Source organism: Rousettus aegyptiacus, unplaced genomic scaffold (assembly GCF_014176215.1).
Source record: "Rousettus aegyptiacus isolate mRouAeg1 unplaced genomic scaffold, mRouAeg1.p scaffold_m13_p_12, whole genome shotgun sequence".
Lineage (NCBI taxonomy): Eukaryota > Metazoa > Chordata > Mammalia > Chiroptera > Pteropodidae > Rousettus > Rousettus aegyptiacus.
In genome coordinates this window covers 22,716,273-22,733,782 of record NW_023416287.1, presented here as the reverse complement: position 1 = coordinate 22,733,782, position 17,510 = coordinate 22,716,273, and the positions used below count along the sequence as shown (strand labels likewise).

The following is a 17,510-nucleotide window of genomic DNA, read 5'->3' as shown; positions in this document are numbered from 1 at the left end:
TGGTGGTGGTGTGTGTGCTCTTGTGGATGTAGAGTGAGATCTTGGGTGGCTTGGGGGAACAAAGAGACCCAGGGAGTTTTAGGGGATCAGAGAACCTATTTGGGAGTACCTTTGAAATAAACATCTTGGTGGAAATATTCTATACTCTGGGGAGTGGGATGTTCTAGACACCCTGGTGAGAAGGCCCCAGGCAGAAATAATGTACAGAAGGGCTGAAACTGGGCGCCAGGCAGGGGACTGAGGAACCAGAGGTCAGGGAGAAAGACAGAGCACAGGGAAAGAAGGTCCTGTGCGAGAAGGGTGGGGCGGGCTTAGTGTAGCGGGAAAGCAAGCGGTAGGGGGCGTGGCCACACAGTACATATTGGCTCTGAGACTACGGTTGGCGCTGGCGGGGTGGGGATCTGCTCTTCGACCTAAGGCCTCCCCTCCCGATTGACTCCTTACCTGTGTAGACAAAGCGGCCGGGGGCTCCCTTGCAAAACTGCTTAGACTTGTAGGACAGGGTCACCTCCACCACCCCGGGAATGTGCCGTGGGGGCGTCTGCACCCGTATGGCATGGGGCGTGATGAGCTGCGAGGGAAGAGGGGAAGCCTGCGGGTTCGGAGCTGGCTAGGGGAGGGCCCAGCCCGGACGCCCTGAGGGAGACTGGCGGGGGTGGCCCACCTCGCTCCACACGAGAACGTTCCCGAACACAACCTGTAACCCATCGAAGAAGTTGTCGCCGATGACAATGACGGTGGCGCCGCCCGTGGTCCAGCCCTCCCCGGGGCTGATGGCCTTGATGCAGGGGGTGGCAGCTGGGAGGCAGGAGAGGAGGCAGGTCAGGGGCCGGCGCCAAGGTGTGGGACTGGGGGCTGGCTGGGCCCGCGGCAGCAGGGGCTGGGCCCGGGGTCCTGACCTTCGGAGGGGTCCAGGCGGCGCGCCCTGCGGCCATGCTTGGAGTTGTTGTGCACAAACATGTTGTCGGACACGGCCAGCACATGTCCGTCCACGCTCACCGTCGTGGACACCACCACCTGCAGGGAGAGCCGAGGCCAGCCTGGCTGCGGCCCTCGGGGGCTCCGCAGAGGTTAACTGTTGTGGGGCACCAGCGACTTGAGGCCATGGCTGGATGTTGGAATTCAAGCGTCACTGGCATGGAAAAGAGCTTCAGCCCATCAGGGGCTGAGCTGGTGGGAGGGGGGTCCAGCTGGGTGGAGTGACACCCCCAAATGTACAATCTCCGACTGCCCAGAGAAACTGACACCCCATTCTCCCCCCACAAAGGAGCTAGAAAACTTAAGAAGTCAGGAAAAAAAAAAAAACTGGCTCCTTGGGCAGAGTGGCTATGGTTTTTGCACACAAGTACCCCCAGGTTGTATCCCTGGGGCTCTAAGGCAGTAATGGGTCTTAGGCAAGTGAGTGAGAATTTTGATGGGGGGGGGCAGTGTCGACCTGAAAACCCATCAGCTGGAGCCCCCACCTTTGAGAGGAAATTGGGGCTGCCTCCTTCTCCCCCCCTTCACTGGGAGGGGTGTGCAGGTTGAGGATGCTAAGGGCAGCTGCTCTCTGCTTCACACTATGCAAATTAGCTGGGTCGTTAATCATGTAAAAATGTCACAATTAGCATCTCCTTAAGTGGGACTCTAATGAAGCCTCCCTTGGCAGCCAGCATAAGTTGAGATGGAGCTTCCCCACCCCCAGCAGGCACCAGGCCCTGAAGCACAGGGCTGGGCAGGGATCTGCCCTGGGGGCTTTCTACAAGGTGGCAGGGCCACAGCCTCCCCACAACTCCCACTAGCAGGAAAGGGCAGTTTGCAGGGGGGACTCCCCAGACCCACCTGGAAGCGGCGCATGTCTCGGGGATTCCCTGCGTTCTTTAGGCAGTTCTGGTTGCATTTGAGGAAGAACTTGAGGAAGAACCTGAAACAGTGTGGTCGATGGGCTCAAGGGTCTGGGGGTTCTGGAAACAGATGAAGATCCAACTGCTTCCTGCCATGCCCCCTTCCAGCAGGGTGACTCCCCTCTGCCTGCTCATACCCAGACACACACTCCATATTCCCATCACAAGCTGCATACACACAGAGTGCCTGATACTCAGGGAGCAGACCCGTTCCAACAACTACGTCACTACACAGAATATCCCCACAGTGTAGAATCACACAGTGCTTCTTTATCTCACGAAGTATATACTCATCATACCCACACAAAGTATATTCAGAAAGAATATGTCCATTATATATCCCATATACACTTATTACTCATGTATTATACCCACCAAACAATGTATACTCCATATGCATCAGGTACTTATGCTTACCTGTAAACTTATCCCATTCCATGTATATTTGTCATAGTATATGTCCATCACACATATACTATCACATAGCATATCCATCTCCCAGGGTATATCCATCACCCATACAATGTATACCCACCATAAACAGTATATTCATTCTATATACTGTATATGCCATATATACTATGACTCACAAAACATAGCCAATCACACACAGTGTATACCCACCACACTCAGGGTATACTCTTCTCAGAAGCATATAATAAGTACTCCACATACAACTTGTACTCATCACACACATATGGTATATTCATCACACACGTAGTTTATACCCATCATGTGCAGTGCATACTCATTCTATCTCATATATGCACAGAAAGAATATGAAAGTCTATGCATTGATACACCATGTTGTGTTGTATATGATTGCCCAAAATATAGTCATATCAAATTCCGTACAGTCATCACATATAGCATGCAGATCCCCACTTCCTCCTTCATAGCAGATTCCAACAAATCCCCCTCATACACAGCAGATCTCACTCACACATAGCAGACCCCTGACCCCAGCATCCCCCTCAAACAGATCCCCCTCACACATATTCTATATCCATTATACACATACCAAAACCTAATCACACTGAGCCTATGCCCGTTATATACATGTGGTGTACCTGTCAGACATGCCATACAGAAACACAGTATATACCTTCTTTTTCACATAGAGTGATTGGGAAAAAAAGCACAGTATATGAGCCTGCTTTTTAGACAAACACATGAGCACTTGGACCTCCAGTCCTTCCAGGCAGTTGGCTGTGATGGTGGGACACTGGCCCTGCCACCCATCAGTGAAGTAAACATGGATGACACTCCAGTTTTATACTCTTAGTAAACTCAGAATACTATTGACACCTGCCTAAGCCTCTATAGGACTCTGTGAACATCTGGAGAGATGCCCTGGCATGTGGCACAGCTTCCTAGGCTAATATGAGCTCCTCTGGTCAGCTTCCTAATTTAATCACCACCCTCTGGTTTTGAGCCCCAAATATGAACATCCATTTAACTTATCAGAGTTGCCGCCAAAGTCTACAAACATGAAATTCATGTTCAGAAGAAAAATTGTTACAGGCTCTGAAAGCTAGTCCCCAAAGCAGAGATCTCTCTAAGTGTTGGGAGGGGTGAGTACCATGCCTGGAACAGAGGTGTCCCAGAGGGCAGTCCCTCACTGGGTGCTGGTACCAGTCATTTTCCTGGAGATGGTACTGCCCCCTGAGCCCTGGCCTCTGTCACACGTTAACTCCTTAGCACCTGTCATATTCTCCCACACAATAGGTGCCCCTCTGGGAACCCCCTTTAGTTCCCTTTCCATAGGGACATTACATCAGCACGCATTTCCATACATAGCTGACACCCCCAAAATACTTTCAAGTAGTATACACCTTCTATACAGCCCTCAGAGCACTCTTGAGGTGCAGACATGTTCGATGAACCCAAATAGTACACGCCCACCATGTAGACACTCCATCCAGCCCTACAGAATACCCTGCAGTACAGATAGTTTATATGTCCCCATACAGTAGCCACCACAGTGTAGGTCACCCCAATAGGTCACACCCCAAGGTGCAGGCACTTCAAATGCACCCAAATAGTATACCTATATAGTGTAGACACTCCATTTATCTCACGTTATATGTTGTATGTCATAATGACTCCCTATACCCTATAAGACACCCCATGGCATAAACACCTCTATGCCCACAGTAGTCACCTTCGGCATGTCCCACAGGTATATGACATATTGTGTAGACACCCTAATCACACATAGTGTAGACCAGTTTATTTAAATTCCGCATTCATGTGCTCAGTCCTTTACAAGGTGCCAGAGAGAGGAGGCCAAAACAGCAGGAGAGGACACAGTCCCTGTCCTAAAGAGGATTAATTCTAACACTTGGATGTCACTGATGATGCAACAAGTATGGGAGCGACCCAAAGGTGACACGCAATTCCTTTACTTCTACAAACATGCCTGCTGTATTCAACCCTACTCCCAAGCCTACAGAATCCAGAGGAAGGGTCCCTGGGATGGGGAGGGAGATGTAGGTTCTGGCCCAGGCATTGACTCACTGTGTGGTCTGGGGTAAATCCTGTATCTTTGGCATCCATCTTCATCCATGAACCAGGTGAGTAGCAACTGATGGCTGCTGAGGTGCCTATAGTCCTGCCTTTGGGACATCCTTTATTTCTGGCCTCCCAATGCCGTAGGCTGCTGTTTCCTGCCAGGACCCTGCCATAGCCCTTGCTCAGCAGGTCTTCCCACCCTTTCCTTTTATAGTACAGACTGCATCTGTCCTTTGGGTCTACACCAATTCCTACTTCCTTTTCTGGCCACTCTAAGCTTCAGGGATCATCCCTCCCTGAGAGCCCCAGGGCCCTGCCAGCACCTATATCTATGTGGACCTGCCCCAGGACATATCAGTTTTTGAGCAGCACAAGGCTTGAGGTGATGGGAGTTAGTGCTCTTTCTCTTTCACCCTGAGCCTCTAGCTCAGAGCTCTACATAGTTGATGCCATCAATGGTAGAGCTGCTCACCCACTGCCAGCTGGTGGTCCATGAGGCTGCTGACTCAGCCAGAGGCCGAGGCAATGCACACACTCTCTAGAGAGCCTGCTGCTGCTGCTGCAGTGCAGCACCCTGCCTCTTGTCAGCCCCAGGGCTGTTAAGAAAAATTATCCATAACTTGCAAATAGGGCAAAAAGATGACTGAGTCCTTTCAAAGTCATCCTGGAACAGTGGTTTTCAAAGTGTGGTACCCAGACCAGCAGCAGCAGCATCACCTGGGAACTTGCTAGCAATGCAGAATCTCAGGCCCCACATAAGACCCATTGAATCAGAAACTCTTGGGGGTAGGGCCTAGCCATCTATGTTTTCTTAAGCCCTGCAGGTTATTCTGATGCCCCCTAAAGTTTAAGAAGCGCTGCTCTAGAGCTTCACTATCCTATATGGCAGCCACTAGATCTGAGTACTTCAAATGTGGTTAGTTTGAACTGAGATGTGATGTAAGTATAAGATATACATCAGATTTCAATTGCATAATTAGAAAAATGGAATGTAAAATGTCTTATTAGCAAATTTTTTGGTATTGATTAAATGTCGAAATGATAATATTTTGGATATCTTGGGTTAAATAAAATACATTGTCAGAGTTAATGTTCAGTTACTTTTTAAAAAAATGTGTCTACTAGGAAATTTTAAATTACATTTGTGGTTTGCATTATATTTATATTGACACCACTGCTCTCGAGTATTATGTTAGCAAAGCCATCTAAGAGTTAGCTGATTCTCCAGGGGAAAGTAGCTGACTCATATTTGCTATCGATTGTTGCCCAGATGCTGTAAAGTTAGGTGTTAATCTACAGGAAACTGATAAGATGCAAATGATTTTTGTTGGGAGAAGTAAATAATTTTTGTTCAGTAGAGAAATTAGCCCCAAAGGTTATAATTTTTATTGTCCTACAGACATTAACTAGCTTTGTATTTAACTTGGCAATTTTATTCTGCTATTTTTCCTGTTTTTTCTTTCTCCCTCTCTTCCTCCTCCCTGCCTCTACTCCTTTCCATAACTATATACTCCCCTGGAAAGAAGAAAGCTTGGCAGGGTCTGGGGAAGTGAGGATTGAGCTATCCTACTCTGGGACCAGGGATATCCTACAGGGACCTGAGGCAGTAAGTGATGCACACTCTGTTAGGCTGTGAAGTTCTGCTGACATTTAGGGAAGTGCTGCCCCAACCCAAATCCGGGTGATCCTAGGGATGGGGGAGATATGAGAGGGGATGGAAGAAGGGGGCTGTTTCTGAGTAGCTCTGCCATCCCCATGGGGCTGGAAGGGAGCCTGGGGGAGCCCCTTTTCCCTGGCTGGGTAGAACCAAGCCCACAGTCCTGGATGACCTGAGTATCCCCACGGTGGGTAAGCAGTTAGGATGTCCCCTGGGGTCAAGCAGAACCTGTGCCCAGTGCCCATCCCCAGGAGGCTCTTTGGGGGCACGGTCCCACAGAAAGAGAGGCAAGAGAAAGGCGAAGTCCCAGGAGCTGCCATTAGAATTACTAGGAGAAAATATAAACATGAGTTACAAATAAAATGCAAAATGGTGCAAAAAAGTTTTAAAAGTCATCCAGGTCTAATTTATTAAGCACCTAGCAAGAGTTTGGAACTCTGCTGAGCTGGCCACTTGCATTATCTTGTTTAATCCTCTCATCATCCTGAGGTAGTGTAGTTCTGCAAACATTCCCACTTTACAGATGAGAAAACCGAAGATAAGCAAAAATAAGCTATAAAATCACAGTAAATGCCAATGTTGGGATACAAACGTGGAGCTTTATGCACCACTGATATTGACAAGGATCATGGAAAAGTCCCTCTAAGTGGGGCTCTCAGAGTCCAAACCAGCCTCACTCATGAAGCTTACACTGCAGGACTGTGTAACAAGCTGTCCTTCAAAAACGGCAGGCCATGCAGAGACCAGGTTAGCCACTGAATGGCGATTTCCTCAAGGTTCAACATTCATCAGGGTTGCAAAGCTGACTCAGGTCCCCTTGCCCCTAGTTTTGGGCCTTTGGCTGTTGTGACTGCTGCTCTCAATGTGAGAAGATTTTCAGAATTAAAGACCAGTTGCCCAACATGAGTCAAGAGTTGATCGGTGTTGAAGTTTAGTGAAGGGTACACGTGGTTCATTATTCTATTCTTCCTATATATTCAACATTCTCCATAATGAAAGTTTAAGAAAAGATCAGATGAAGAGCTGTGGATAGTGGTTATCCAGCTAATAAAGCAATTAAAGTGTAGTAATTATACATCATGACTTTGATGCCTATGATTTAAATGAAACTAAAGAGCAATTCACTTACACACCTACCTTACTACATCCTGAACATAGTTTAGCCTTCTTAATCATTTCTATAAATGCCTTTTATTACTCCCTGTAAAAACAACTCAAGATGAAATTAAAATGAAACTTCCTTGTCAATAGAATATTCCCTACCAAAGAAGCAAATGCTGGATTGACTCAAGTGTAAATGTTTAATTTATACAAAACTCAGGGGTGACACCACTGCGTAAGGAAAGTTCCACTAGAGCAGCGCTTTACTTAAAAAGAGACAAGAGATACAGAAAATGTAAGTTCACTGTTAAACTCTGGGTTCTTAGGGGCTGAAGAGCAGAGTGGAATGGAGCTGCTCTTTGGAAGGCGGTATCTAGGTATCATGTGGTAGGTGGTACCTGCCTAGATTCCCTCACTCTCAGCTTCTGTGAGTGTCGGCTGTTAAAGGGCTTATAGCTACCTGAGAATTATCCTCAGTTAGAAGCCTAGGCTCCCTACCAGCAGCCCATAGCCAAAACAGACAGACATCGTAAGGATGACCAACTCAGTGCCCTTCCTACTCCAGAACTCCCCAAAGGATCAGGCTGGAGCTAGACCTCAGCTAAGATTATCTTCTTGCTAACTGGTCCTGCTTCCCTCCTTTTTTCCCCAGCGCTCTCCAATACAACACTTTCACAAGAATCCCCATCTGCAGCTCTGCTTCTAGCAATCTCATCCTAAGAAACCAGGTCACAGAGCTTTTTACTAGTTTTTTTCAACCTGCATCCCTGTAAGATAGTTAGAGCTGAAATTATATTCCCACTTCCAAAGAGAAAGCTACTAGTAACTCAAAGAGCTGGACTGAGCCTAAGGGCGATTGCAACTAAAGGACTGTCAAGAGTAAGGGAATGAATGTCTGAATTACAGATTCTGTCCAACAGAATCCCAAAATGATATCCACTAGCCACATGTGGCTATTGAGTACTTGGCATGTGGCTAATGTAATTGAGAGACTAACTTTAAAATTGTATTTCTTTTTAATTAATTTAAATACTCACATGTGGCTGTGGCTACCATATCGAAGAGTAGAGATTAGAAAGAGGAAGTAGTGTGAATAGATACATGGGTTGGGGCAGAGGGAAGGCCGTGGGAAAGAAAGCATATTGGGTGCAGAGGGTAGAATAAAACTACATATTTATTTCCAAATCAAAAGTTGGCATTGCAGCCTGGGACAGGGAAAACCGTGTGTGCGCTTGTAGGGGAACCTCCACTAATTTTCACTACAGAGGGCTACTCTTTGAGCTCAGAAGAAACAAAACATCTTCTGGGGCAGGGTCTGTCTGTGATTGCCACTGTTTTCCTTGTCTGCTGCCCGCTGCCTTAAGCTCAAGGAAAAAGGAGGATACAGACAGCTGGAAAACTCATTCTAACTACCTCGCTCATTCTCTCATTCATTCAATACACCCATTTTAAAAGATCTATTTAAACACTTTCTATGTGTCAGGCAGTAGAATCTAGAGGTGAACAAGGTTAAGGAATTACAATCCATCAGGAAAGAGAGAAACTTAAACCACAGCCAGTAAGACAGAGTGGTGGGCTAAGCAAGATAACTTGCCAAGTGTAATCTTAGCAGCCACTATGCATGGGAAAGGTGAAAGGGGTCCTACAGGTCGCATGTGATCTTGCGCATTTTGGGTTGAGGAGAAGTAGAAGTCAGGGGCCCACCATGCAAAGGGAATAACAGCCCTGCCAAGACACAAGTGGCATGCATGAAACACTTTCCCAGTGGTGCCTGACAAGACTGAGGAGGGCAGCTATAGACTAGGGTCTGGAGGGGTTGGCATCAAATCACGCAGGATTTGGACCCTGTAGGTGATGGAAAATGAGCATGGGGTACCTTATTGGCTGTGTCATATGGAAGAGTCATTTCACTTCCAGGGAGAAGCAGGCACCAAAGGGCATAGGCCAGAGAAGGAATGATGAATGAGGAGGTTGGTGCGATAGTCCAGGCCCAGGTAGAGGTGGCCCTGATGGGGGCCGCCCACACGACTTCCTGGTCTTGGCCTGGGGCAGCAGACAAGGCCCAGTGTCCCTAGGGCCATAGCCACCTGCCAGGCCTGGACCTGGCCTCCCCACCATGATCCTCACTGGGGCAGAGGTGGCTGCAGTGCAGATGGGCTGGGGGGTCTATAAATAGCCAGTGTGCATACATTAGCATGCCAATGTACCCGAACCCCATCCTCTATGCTAATGTCCCACCATGCGCCTGAACACCTTCTGTTCCCCTGCATGCATTTGCATGCACAATTAGCATAATCTTGTATAATTAATGAACAGCGTCAATTTTAGCTCCTAAGTAATTTGATTAACATGTTGATAGGGCACTTACTAGGCTCTCCAAACCTCGGGGCTGGGCATGGGGCCTGAGGAGAGAGGGAGAGGAGGTGGAAAGACTGCTAAGGGGCCCCCAGCTGCCCATGAAGAGTGGTGGTGACTCCACTTTCCTCTAATGGGGCCTGAGGGGAGGGGTGGAGAGGCTGCTAATGGGAGGCCTCTGGGCGCCCCACGTGGAGTGGCATGGACAGGCTGGAGTGTGGTTACAGTGGGTCACCTGAGCATGAAGCCACTTTGTGCCTGTGTGGATACAGAGATGCATGTGTCCCCTCCATGTACTTCCTACACAGAGACTCCTCTGTGAATGCAGGATGGGAAGAATGGAAAAGGAGGAGGGATGGAGAAGAAGTAGGATGGATGGGGAGGGCTGGGTATGGAGAGAAGGAAGGAAGCCATAGTGGAGGAAGGTGTGCTTGGGAGTAGTGTGGGTACATTAAGAGGAATGTGGGGTCCCAAGACTGAAGGGAAGAAGAAGTTGTGTGTTCCTCTGTTCTTGGTGGGTGAGCCAGTCTCCAAAGCCTGAGACCCTGGCACCTCTTGCTTATGAATCATGTGAGAGGCAGAAGTGGAGGCTGGCAAGGCCTGTCAGTGACTCTGGGCAGGGAGAACAGATGGAAGGTTGAGTTTTGCTCCCTTCCTATTTAGAGACAGACTCATTATTAGCCCAGAAACCCCAGGGCCCTTGGCGGAGGTTCTACTCCTCTCCTGCTCAACTCTGACTCTAGTCAGAGTCAGGAAGTTCTTCCTTGGCTCTGATTTTCTTGTTGCCGTCTAGGCTCAGTTGCATTTACTCTCTAAGATGGTCAATGGGGGTGAGGGTAGGTGGGGTAAGAAATGACATTGTGACAGACACTGTGCTATGCACTGTGAAATAGTTCTTCCTTAACTTCCCAACATCCCTATCAGCTAGAGCTAAGAGTCAGCTCCATTTTAAAAATGAGGAAATTGAAGCTGAGGGAGGTGAGATCTTGCACCTTGTCATATGGCCAGACATTGCAGGTTGGCTTGAGCCCCCTGAACCTGAATAGCCTTTAGCTTTATAGTGAGAATTTATCATTCAAATTGCAGACAGCTTACTCACTAACCATCTCCCACTCCACCTGTTATGGTCCCCAGGCCTCCTCACGCCCTGCACTCCCTCTCTCCTCCAATATCCTCTGGGGGCACTGTCCACAGCTTCACTCCAGCCTCAGCATGGGGGCCACTCTGATCTCAGGCTTGGTTTCAGTTGCCCAGAAGTCATAGTTCCTTAAGTCCTTGCTCTGAATTAGGGGTGGCTTGGGGACCTTTGCCTTTGTGATGGCACCCCAGCCCACATGAACCCCAGGGCACTTTTGTGAACCTCTTCTGCTTCTCCCTCTCTCAAATGCCCAGCTCTGAAAGGGGTAGGGCAAGGAAAGAAAGTGAAGTTCATGCTGTAGTCAAGAGGGAAGATTTTAGTCCCACTTCAGCACTGACTCAGCAGGGAGGTTCTGGAACCTAAAGGAGAATTGCCAAAATGGACCTTAGATAGAAGCCTGTACTTGCAGCATCAGTGTGGAATAAAGAGACTCTACCAGAAAGAGTGGAAGGCAACAGATGCTATCATGGGCTTGTTTTGTGGCTGCAGAGGGAAACAGGAAATGTTCCATTGACCACTGGATTGGGAAGGGGAGCTTATTCTTTCACAGCTCCCATGACTCCTTCTCATCAAACTGCATTTGTCAGGTCGTGCTTGATCTAAGGATTGGGGTCTAACTTTGCCACCAACAGAGTAGATTAGAGCTTACCTCTGCCAAGTGGTTCAGCCACAACCTGTTTCAACAGTGTCATTAAATGACACCTACTGTGCATAAGACATAACTACATGCCAGAGAGTGTTCATAGCCCACAGCTTCTGTCCACACTTGGGAGCCAGGCAGGGAGAGCTATGGGCCTCCCATGGGAGGGAATCTTCTCCACTGATTCCTATGCCAGGGTCATCTTGGACAATCAAGCAAAATTTTAATCTTAGAGCCATGATGTCAGTAAGATAGTCATCTTTAATATGGTTATTTAAATTTTAATTAATCAAAAATTAAATAAAATTAAACATTCAGTCCCTCAGTCACAGCAGTAATATTTCAAGTGCTCAATAGATACATGTAGCTATTGACTACCATGTTAATCGTGCAGAACATGTCTACCATTACAGAAAGCTCTATTGGATAGTGTTATCTTAAAGCCTTACATTTTTCTCTATTTCCTTTTACCATTATGTAAAGATTTACATAATTATGTTTTGTCTCAATGGCTCTGTAAGCTTTCAGACAACAGGAATCATTGTTTAAACTTATCTCCCTTCTCCTGAGCATCCATCACAGTACCTGCTCCACGGCAGGTGTTTACTGATTCGTGATAGAATTCAAGAGTCAAATTTACTGTGACATGATGAATGCTGGACCAAAAACCCCAAATCACTTTTAACAGGGAACAATGTAAAATCCTATATCCAAATTAAAAATACCAATTGCAGAGATAGAACTTTGAGAATTAGAGAGCAAGGACCTCTGAGAATTTGTTCCTTCAGAAAGCAAAAGGAACACAGGCAAAACTGTCAAAATTAACTTTTTCAGAACTCTGAAAATTAACAAAAGGTTTGCAACAATCCAAGGAGTATTTGTTTCAAAAAATGGCTGAATCTTAGTAAGAAGAGAGAGCTTCAAAGTATTTTAATTTGTCCTATTCCCATCTCCCTTGCTCAAGCTCTGTGGTAGCCTTAAAAGAAAAAAACAAACAAAGACAAAAACAACAACAGCAAAAAACAGCAGCCTTGAAGCCATGATAGTTGCTTCAAGTCTACTAGCCACTGGGAAAGACATTGAATTTGGAACTTCTCAACAGTCTGTATTTCCAGACAATTGTCACTATTTTAACTGTCTGGCAGCTCCCTGACAGCCCCATTCTCAGTACCTGTTATTTGATCTGATTCAGAGCTTGCTAGATGGGAAAAGCCCTATTCTCAGAGTGTTTGTTGATAACAATTTAACATTGCTGGTGCCTGTGGCAGTGATACTAGTTGGGGCAATGAGAGTCAGGCAAAAGGAGGAATGAGATGTTCATAGGAGGCTCTGTAAAGCTCTTATATATCCTGCTGAAAGAAAACAACCATCAACAAAATTTCTATATCCAGCAAAACTATCCTTCAAATATAAAGGATAAATTAAAATTAAGTAAACATGAGGATGATTTAAGACTTTTCTAGATAAACAAAAACTGAGACAATTTATCACTAATAGATCTTTCCTGCAAGAAATACTAAAGAGAAACCTCAGTCTAAAATGAAAGGACACAAGACAGTGATTCAAAACCATATGAAGAAATAAAGAGTACTAGTAAAAGTAAATATAACTGGTAAATATAAGTGATATTATATATGTATTATTATTTCTAAATATCTTGTTTACCTACCTAATACAAAAGGCAACTGCATGTGGAAGGGGTGGCAGGAGGTATATGGGAACTCTGTACTTTTTCTCACTTTTGCTGTAAACCTAAAACTGTTCTAAAAAAGAAAATTTATTAAAGAAAACTACATAAAGCACTACTTATAAAACTGCGTTGATGGGCTTACAATGTGTAAACACATATTGTGATTGACAAAGATATAACAAAAGAGAGGAGAGGGAATGGAGCTATATTGGAGCATTGTTTTTGTATTATTGAAGTTGATATTCATCTAAATTCAATTGTTTTAAATTAAGATATTAATTGTAATTCTTAGGGAAACCAGAAAGAAAATTACTCAAAAATTAAGTAACAACATTTTAAAAGTACACTGAAAACTATCCATTTGATACACACCAAAAAAGGCAGTAAAGAAGGAAAAAAGGAACAACAAAATAAGACATAGAAAACACGAAGCAAAATGACAGACATAAATCCTACTTTATCAGTAATTACATTAAATGTAAATGGAGTACACACTCCAACGAAAAGGCAGAGATTGGCCAAATTAATTTTAAAAAGACAATCTAACTAGATGCTGTTTAAGTGAGACATAGTTTAAGATTCAAAGATAGAAATATGTTGAAACAAAAAGGTCAGAAAAGATATAGCAAGCAAACTCTAACCAGTAGAGAGCTGGAACAGTTTTATTAATATCATACAAAATAGACTTTGAGACAAAATTGTTACAAGACAAAGAAAGACATTTTATAATGATAAAAGTGTCAATTTATCAGAAAGAATAACAATTATAGGCATATATGCACTTGATAATAGAGCTCCAAAATATATGAAGCAAAAAATGACAGAGTTGAAGGAAAAAATATATAAGCCAGCAATAATAGTTGGAGACTTAATGACCTATTTTGAATAATGGAGAGAACTATTAGGCAGAAGATCAACATCGAAATAGAAGACTTGAACAGCCCTCCCTATCACATCTCATACAACAAATGAGTTATATTTTTACAAAGCACTTTCAATATTACCATCATAAAGATTTTATTTCCACCTAGGTTTATCTGAGTTAAACACGATCTCAATAAATGACAGACAATAAAGACAACTACAAAATAGGATAAAATATTTGCAAATCAAATATCTGATAAGATGTTAATATCTAGAATATATAAAGAACTCCTACAACTCAACAACAAATAACCTAATTTAAAAATGGACAAAGAGCTTTGATAGACATTTCTCCAAAGATGATGTACAAATTGACAACAAACATATGAAAAGATGCTCAACATCACTTATCATTAGAGAAATGCAAATCAAAACCACAATGAGATATCATTTCATATCCATAAAGATGACTATTATAAAAAAAAAAAAAGTGTTGGTAATGAAGTGGAGAAATTAAAACCCATGTGCACTGTCGGTGGGACTGTAAAATGGTGCAACTGTTATAAAAATAGTATTGTGTTTCTCAAAAAAGTTTTAAAAATTATTATGTGATTCAATAATCCTATTTCTGGATATTTATCCAAAATAAATGATATCTTCAATATCAATACCCTGAAGAGATGTTTTCTCATTCATATTCACAATAGCTAAGAGATGGAAGTACCCACATATCCATTGATGGATGAATGTGGTATATGCACTAAAAAAATGCTACAACATATATAAACCTTGAGGAAATTATGCTAAATGAAATAAGCCAGTCACAAAAAGACAAATACTGTATGATTTCACTTATATGAGGTATCTAAAGTACTCAAATTCAAAATAACAGAAAGTAGGATGGTGGTTACTGGGACTAGGGAGAGGGAAAAATGAGGAGCTGTAGTTTAATGGATACAGAGTTTCAATTTTGAAAGAAAGAAAAAATTCTGGAGATCTTTTGCATAACAATGTGACTATACTTAAAATTACTGAACTGTATATTTAAAAATGGTAAAGGTGGTAAATTTTGTGTGTGTGTGTGTGTGTGTGTTTAACCAAAGTTTAAAAATGACATCAGGAAGTAATTTCATGGTGACCTAGGCAACCTAATTGGAAAGTTAATATGAAAAAGTAATCAAGAATAGTTGGGAAAATTCAAAACTATAAGAGCAATGGGGAGTACTAGATCTAGTACTAGTAAAGGAGTATTAGCTCTACCAGTTACTAAAACATGTTATAAATCTTAAAAAAAAAAAGGCACCATATTTCCACATAAATGGAATAATGAAATAGGATGGAAAGTCCAGGAATACACAATTACATTTAGAATATAGCATGGGTGACATTTACAATTGGTGGGGAAAGATGAATTATTCAACACACCCATATTTTTTTCTGGTAGCTATCAGTTGTTCCAAGAGAAATTATTGAATAATCCATCCACTAAAGAACTCTAAAGACAAAAAGAAGCTCTTATATACAGCCAGAGAGGAAAGAGAGCTTACTCACAAAAGAATGACAACTATGTTGTACTTTCAACAGTAACAATGGAAATATTTTCAAAATGCTAAGTAAAAAATAACTGTCAATCTAGAATTGTGTTCTCAGGAAAACTATATTTCAAGAGAGTGATATCAAGACATTTATAGTAAAACAAAAGTGAGAATAGTTTCCACCAGCAGAGCTTTACTAAAGCGGGAATTTCTAAAAGATGGACTTCAGAAAGTGACCCCATAAAAAGCTGTCTGAGATGCAAGAATAAAAAGATGAGCAAAAATTTGGTAAAAGTAAAGAAAAAAAATTTATATAATAAAAAGAATAATAAAAATGTGTGGACTTTAAAATAAATTAAAATTCTGCACTACATGCCTTATACATAGGGCAGGGGTAATACAACAGCATAAGGTCAATGGTGTGCTGGTGGTATATGTTTAACAACCACTTCCAGAGCAGGGAAAACCTGATTTATAGTGTTTGGTAATTTCCATGGTTATATGTTCCCCCCACGGCTGATTTTAAGTTACCAATGTGATGTCACTAAGTATGGAGTTGAGAAAAGTGGCTAATAACTGTGAGTTGGTATGAACCAGCTCAGTCACACCACTGTCAAATATTCTAATATTAGTCATGAAAAGAATTATGACTTTGTTAAGAATATATAGTAAATTTCAAGGGTAATAACTAAAAGAATAGAGATGAAGTGAATAAATTTCCAAACCAGTAAAGGGGAAAATAGAATAAGAAACTCATATGCCACATCAAACGAAATAGTCGAACAAGTTAAATAGCAAGAAAAGAAAGCAAAGAAACATAGGAGAAGTGGGACAAATAGAAAACACAAAGATGATAGTAAAAAGTTTAAATAAATAAATAATCTCATTAAAGTAAATGGACCAAATTTGCCAGGTAATAAACAGACTAGATAATTTTTATAAATCCAGCAATATGCTGTTAAAAGAGAAAAATCTGAAACACGAAAATACATAATGACTGAAAATCATAGGGTATAAAAAGAAATATGAGGCAAATATAACCACAAATTGAGAGGGCCTCTAAATAATATTGATAACATAAACTTAAAAGCAAAAATATTAGTAAAAACAAAGGATCAATAAATGCTGATAAAAGGATCAACTGAGAAGGAAGCTACAAGATTTAAAACTTGTACACACTTAGTGAAATAGTCAATAACATATATATATCAAAAACTGATGGAATTCATAAGTATAAGCTGAAAATTTTTCTCAATTTTTTATAGGTTAAGCAGACAATGATAGTAAACACAGATCTGAACAACACAACTAACAATCCTGAGTTAATGGACATATATAAAACAATTAGACAATTAAGTTAGAAATTAGTAATGCAAGATAGCTAGAAAAATATCACCTGTTTGGAAATTAAGAAAAACATTTCTCCTTCTGCTTAAGCCAAGATGGAATAACAAAGATCACATTTACCTGTGGCCTGAAAACAAAACAAACCAGACCAAAACCACACAAGACATTTTTCAAGAAAATAAATATCAGACAACAAAGGACAGTGATCCCTGAGGGATAGGAAATAAACAAAGTGAAACTTACAAATGACCCAGCATGATGCTCTGAGATTTTCTAGGGCACAGGGATGGGGATAGTAAGGCAGGGCCCACTTCCAGAGTTGAGGAGATGGACCTGAGCGCTCAGGGGGATCAAGGTAGCTAGACTTTATAGAACAAAGTCTCATAGAGAGAAGTTCTTATAAAGAGAATTCCAGAAATTTGTGGAGGGGCTCCCTTGAGTATTTAGCAGAATACTGATTAGTGCATGGATGTGAAAAAGCATGGGCCCCAACCCCTGGGTCACGGACTGGTACTATCCCTGACCTATTAGGAAATGGGCTGCACAGCAGGAGATGAGAGGCAGACAGGTGAGCAAGTAAAGCTTCATTTGTATTTGCAGTCATTTCCCAGTGCTAGCATCACCACCTCAGCTCCACCTCAGGTCATGAGGCATTAGATTCTCACAGAAGCACTGGTCCCTGGTGTGAAAAAGTTGGGGACCGCTGTTCTAGAAGAATAAAGGGAGCAATTCTGGTGCTCACATAGAGATAGGAATAGTGCCTGTTTCTATAAGCTAGACTGAAAA

At 42.9% G+C, this 17,510-nt stretch overlaps 1 protein-coding gene across 9 annotated transcripts in view; it reads right to left on the bottom strand.

Annotated features, from left to right (window-relative positions):
• EBF4 (EBF family member 4) overlaps window positions 1-17,510 on the bottom strand; it is a 48,694-nt gene that overhangs the window by 8,733 nt on the left and 22,451 nt on the right. For 8 of the 9 annotated variants that reach the window (XR_004953635.1, XR_001596973.2, XM_036229575.1 and 5 more), the window contains 4 exons: window positions 1,822-1,903; window positions 900-1,017; window positions 665-798; window positions 445-571 (listed from right to left, as the gene is read on the bottom strand). Coding sequence is in view for 7 of the 9 variants with exons in the window: in XM_036229575.1 (XP_036085468.1) it covers window positions 445-571; window positions 665-798; window positions 900-1,017; window positions 1,822-1,903 (461 nt within the window). In the remaining 2 variants the exon portion in view is untranslated. The remainder of the gene's footprint in view (window positions 1-444; window positions 572-664; window positions 799-899; window positions 1,018-1,821; window positions 1,904-17,510) is intronic. The other variant, XM_036229574.1, reaches the window with a different exon arrangement.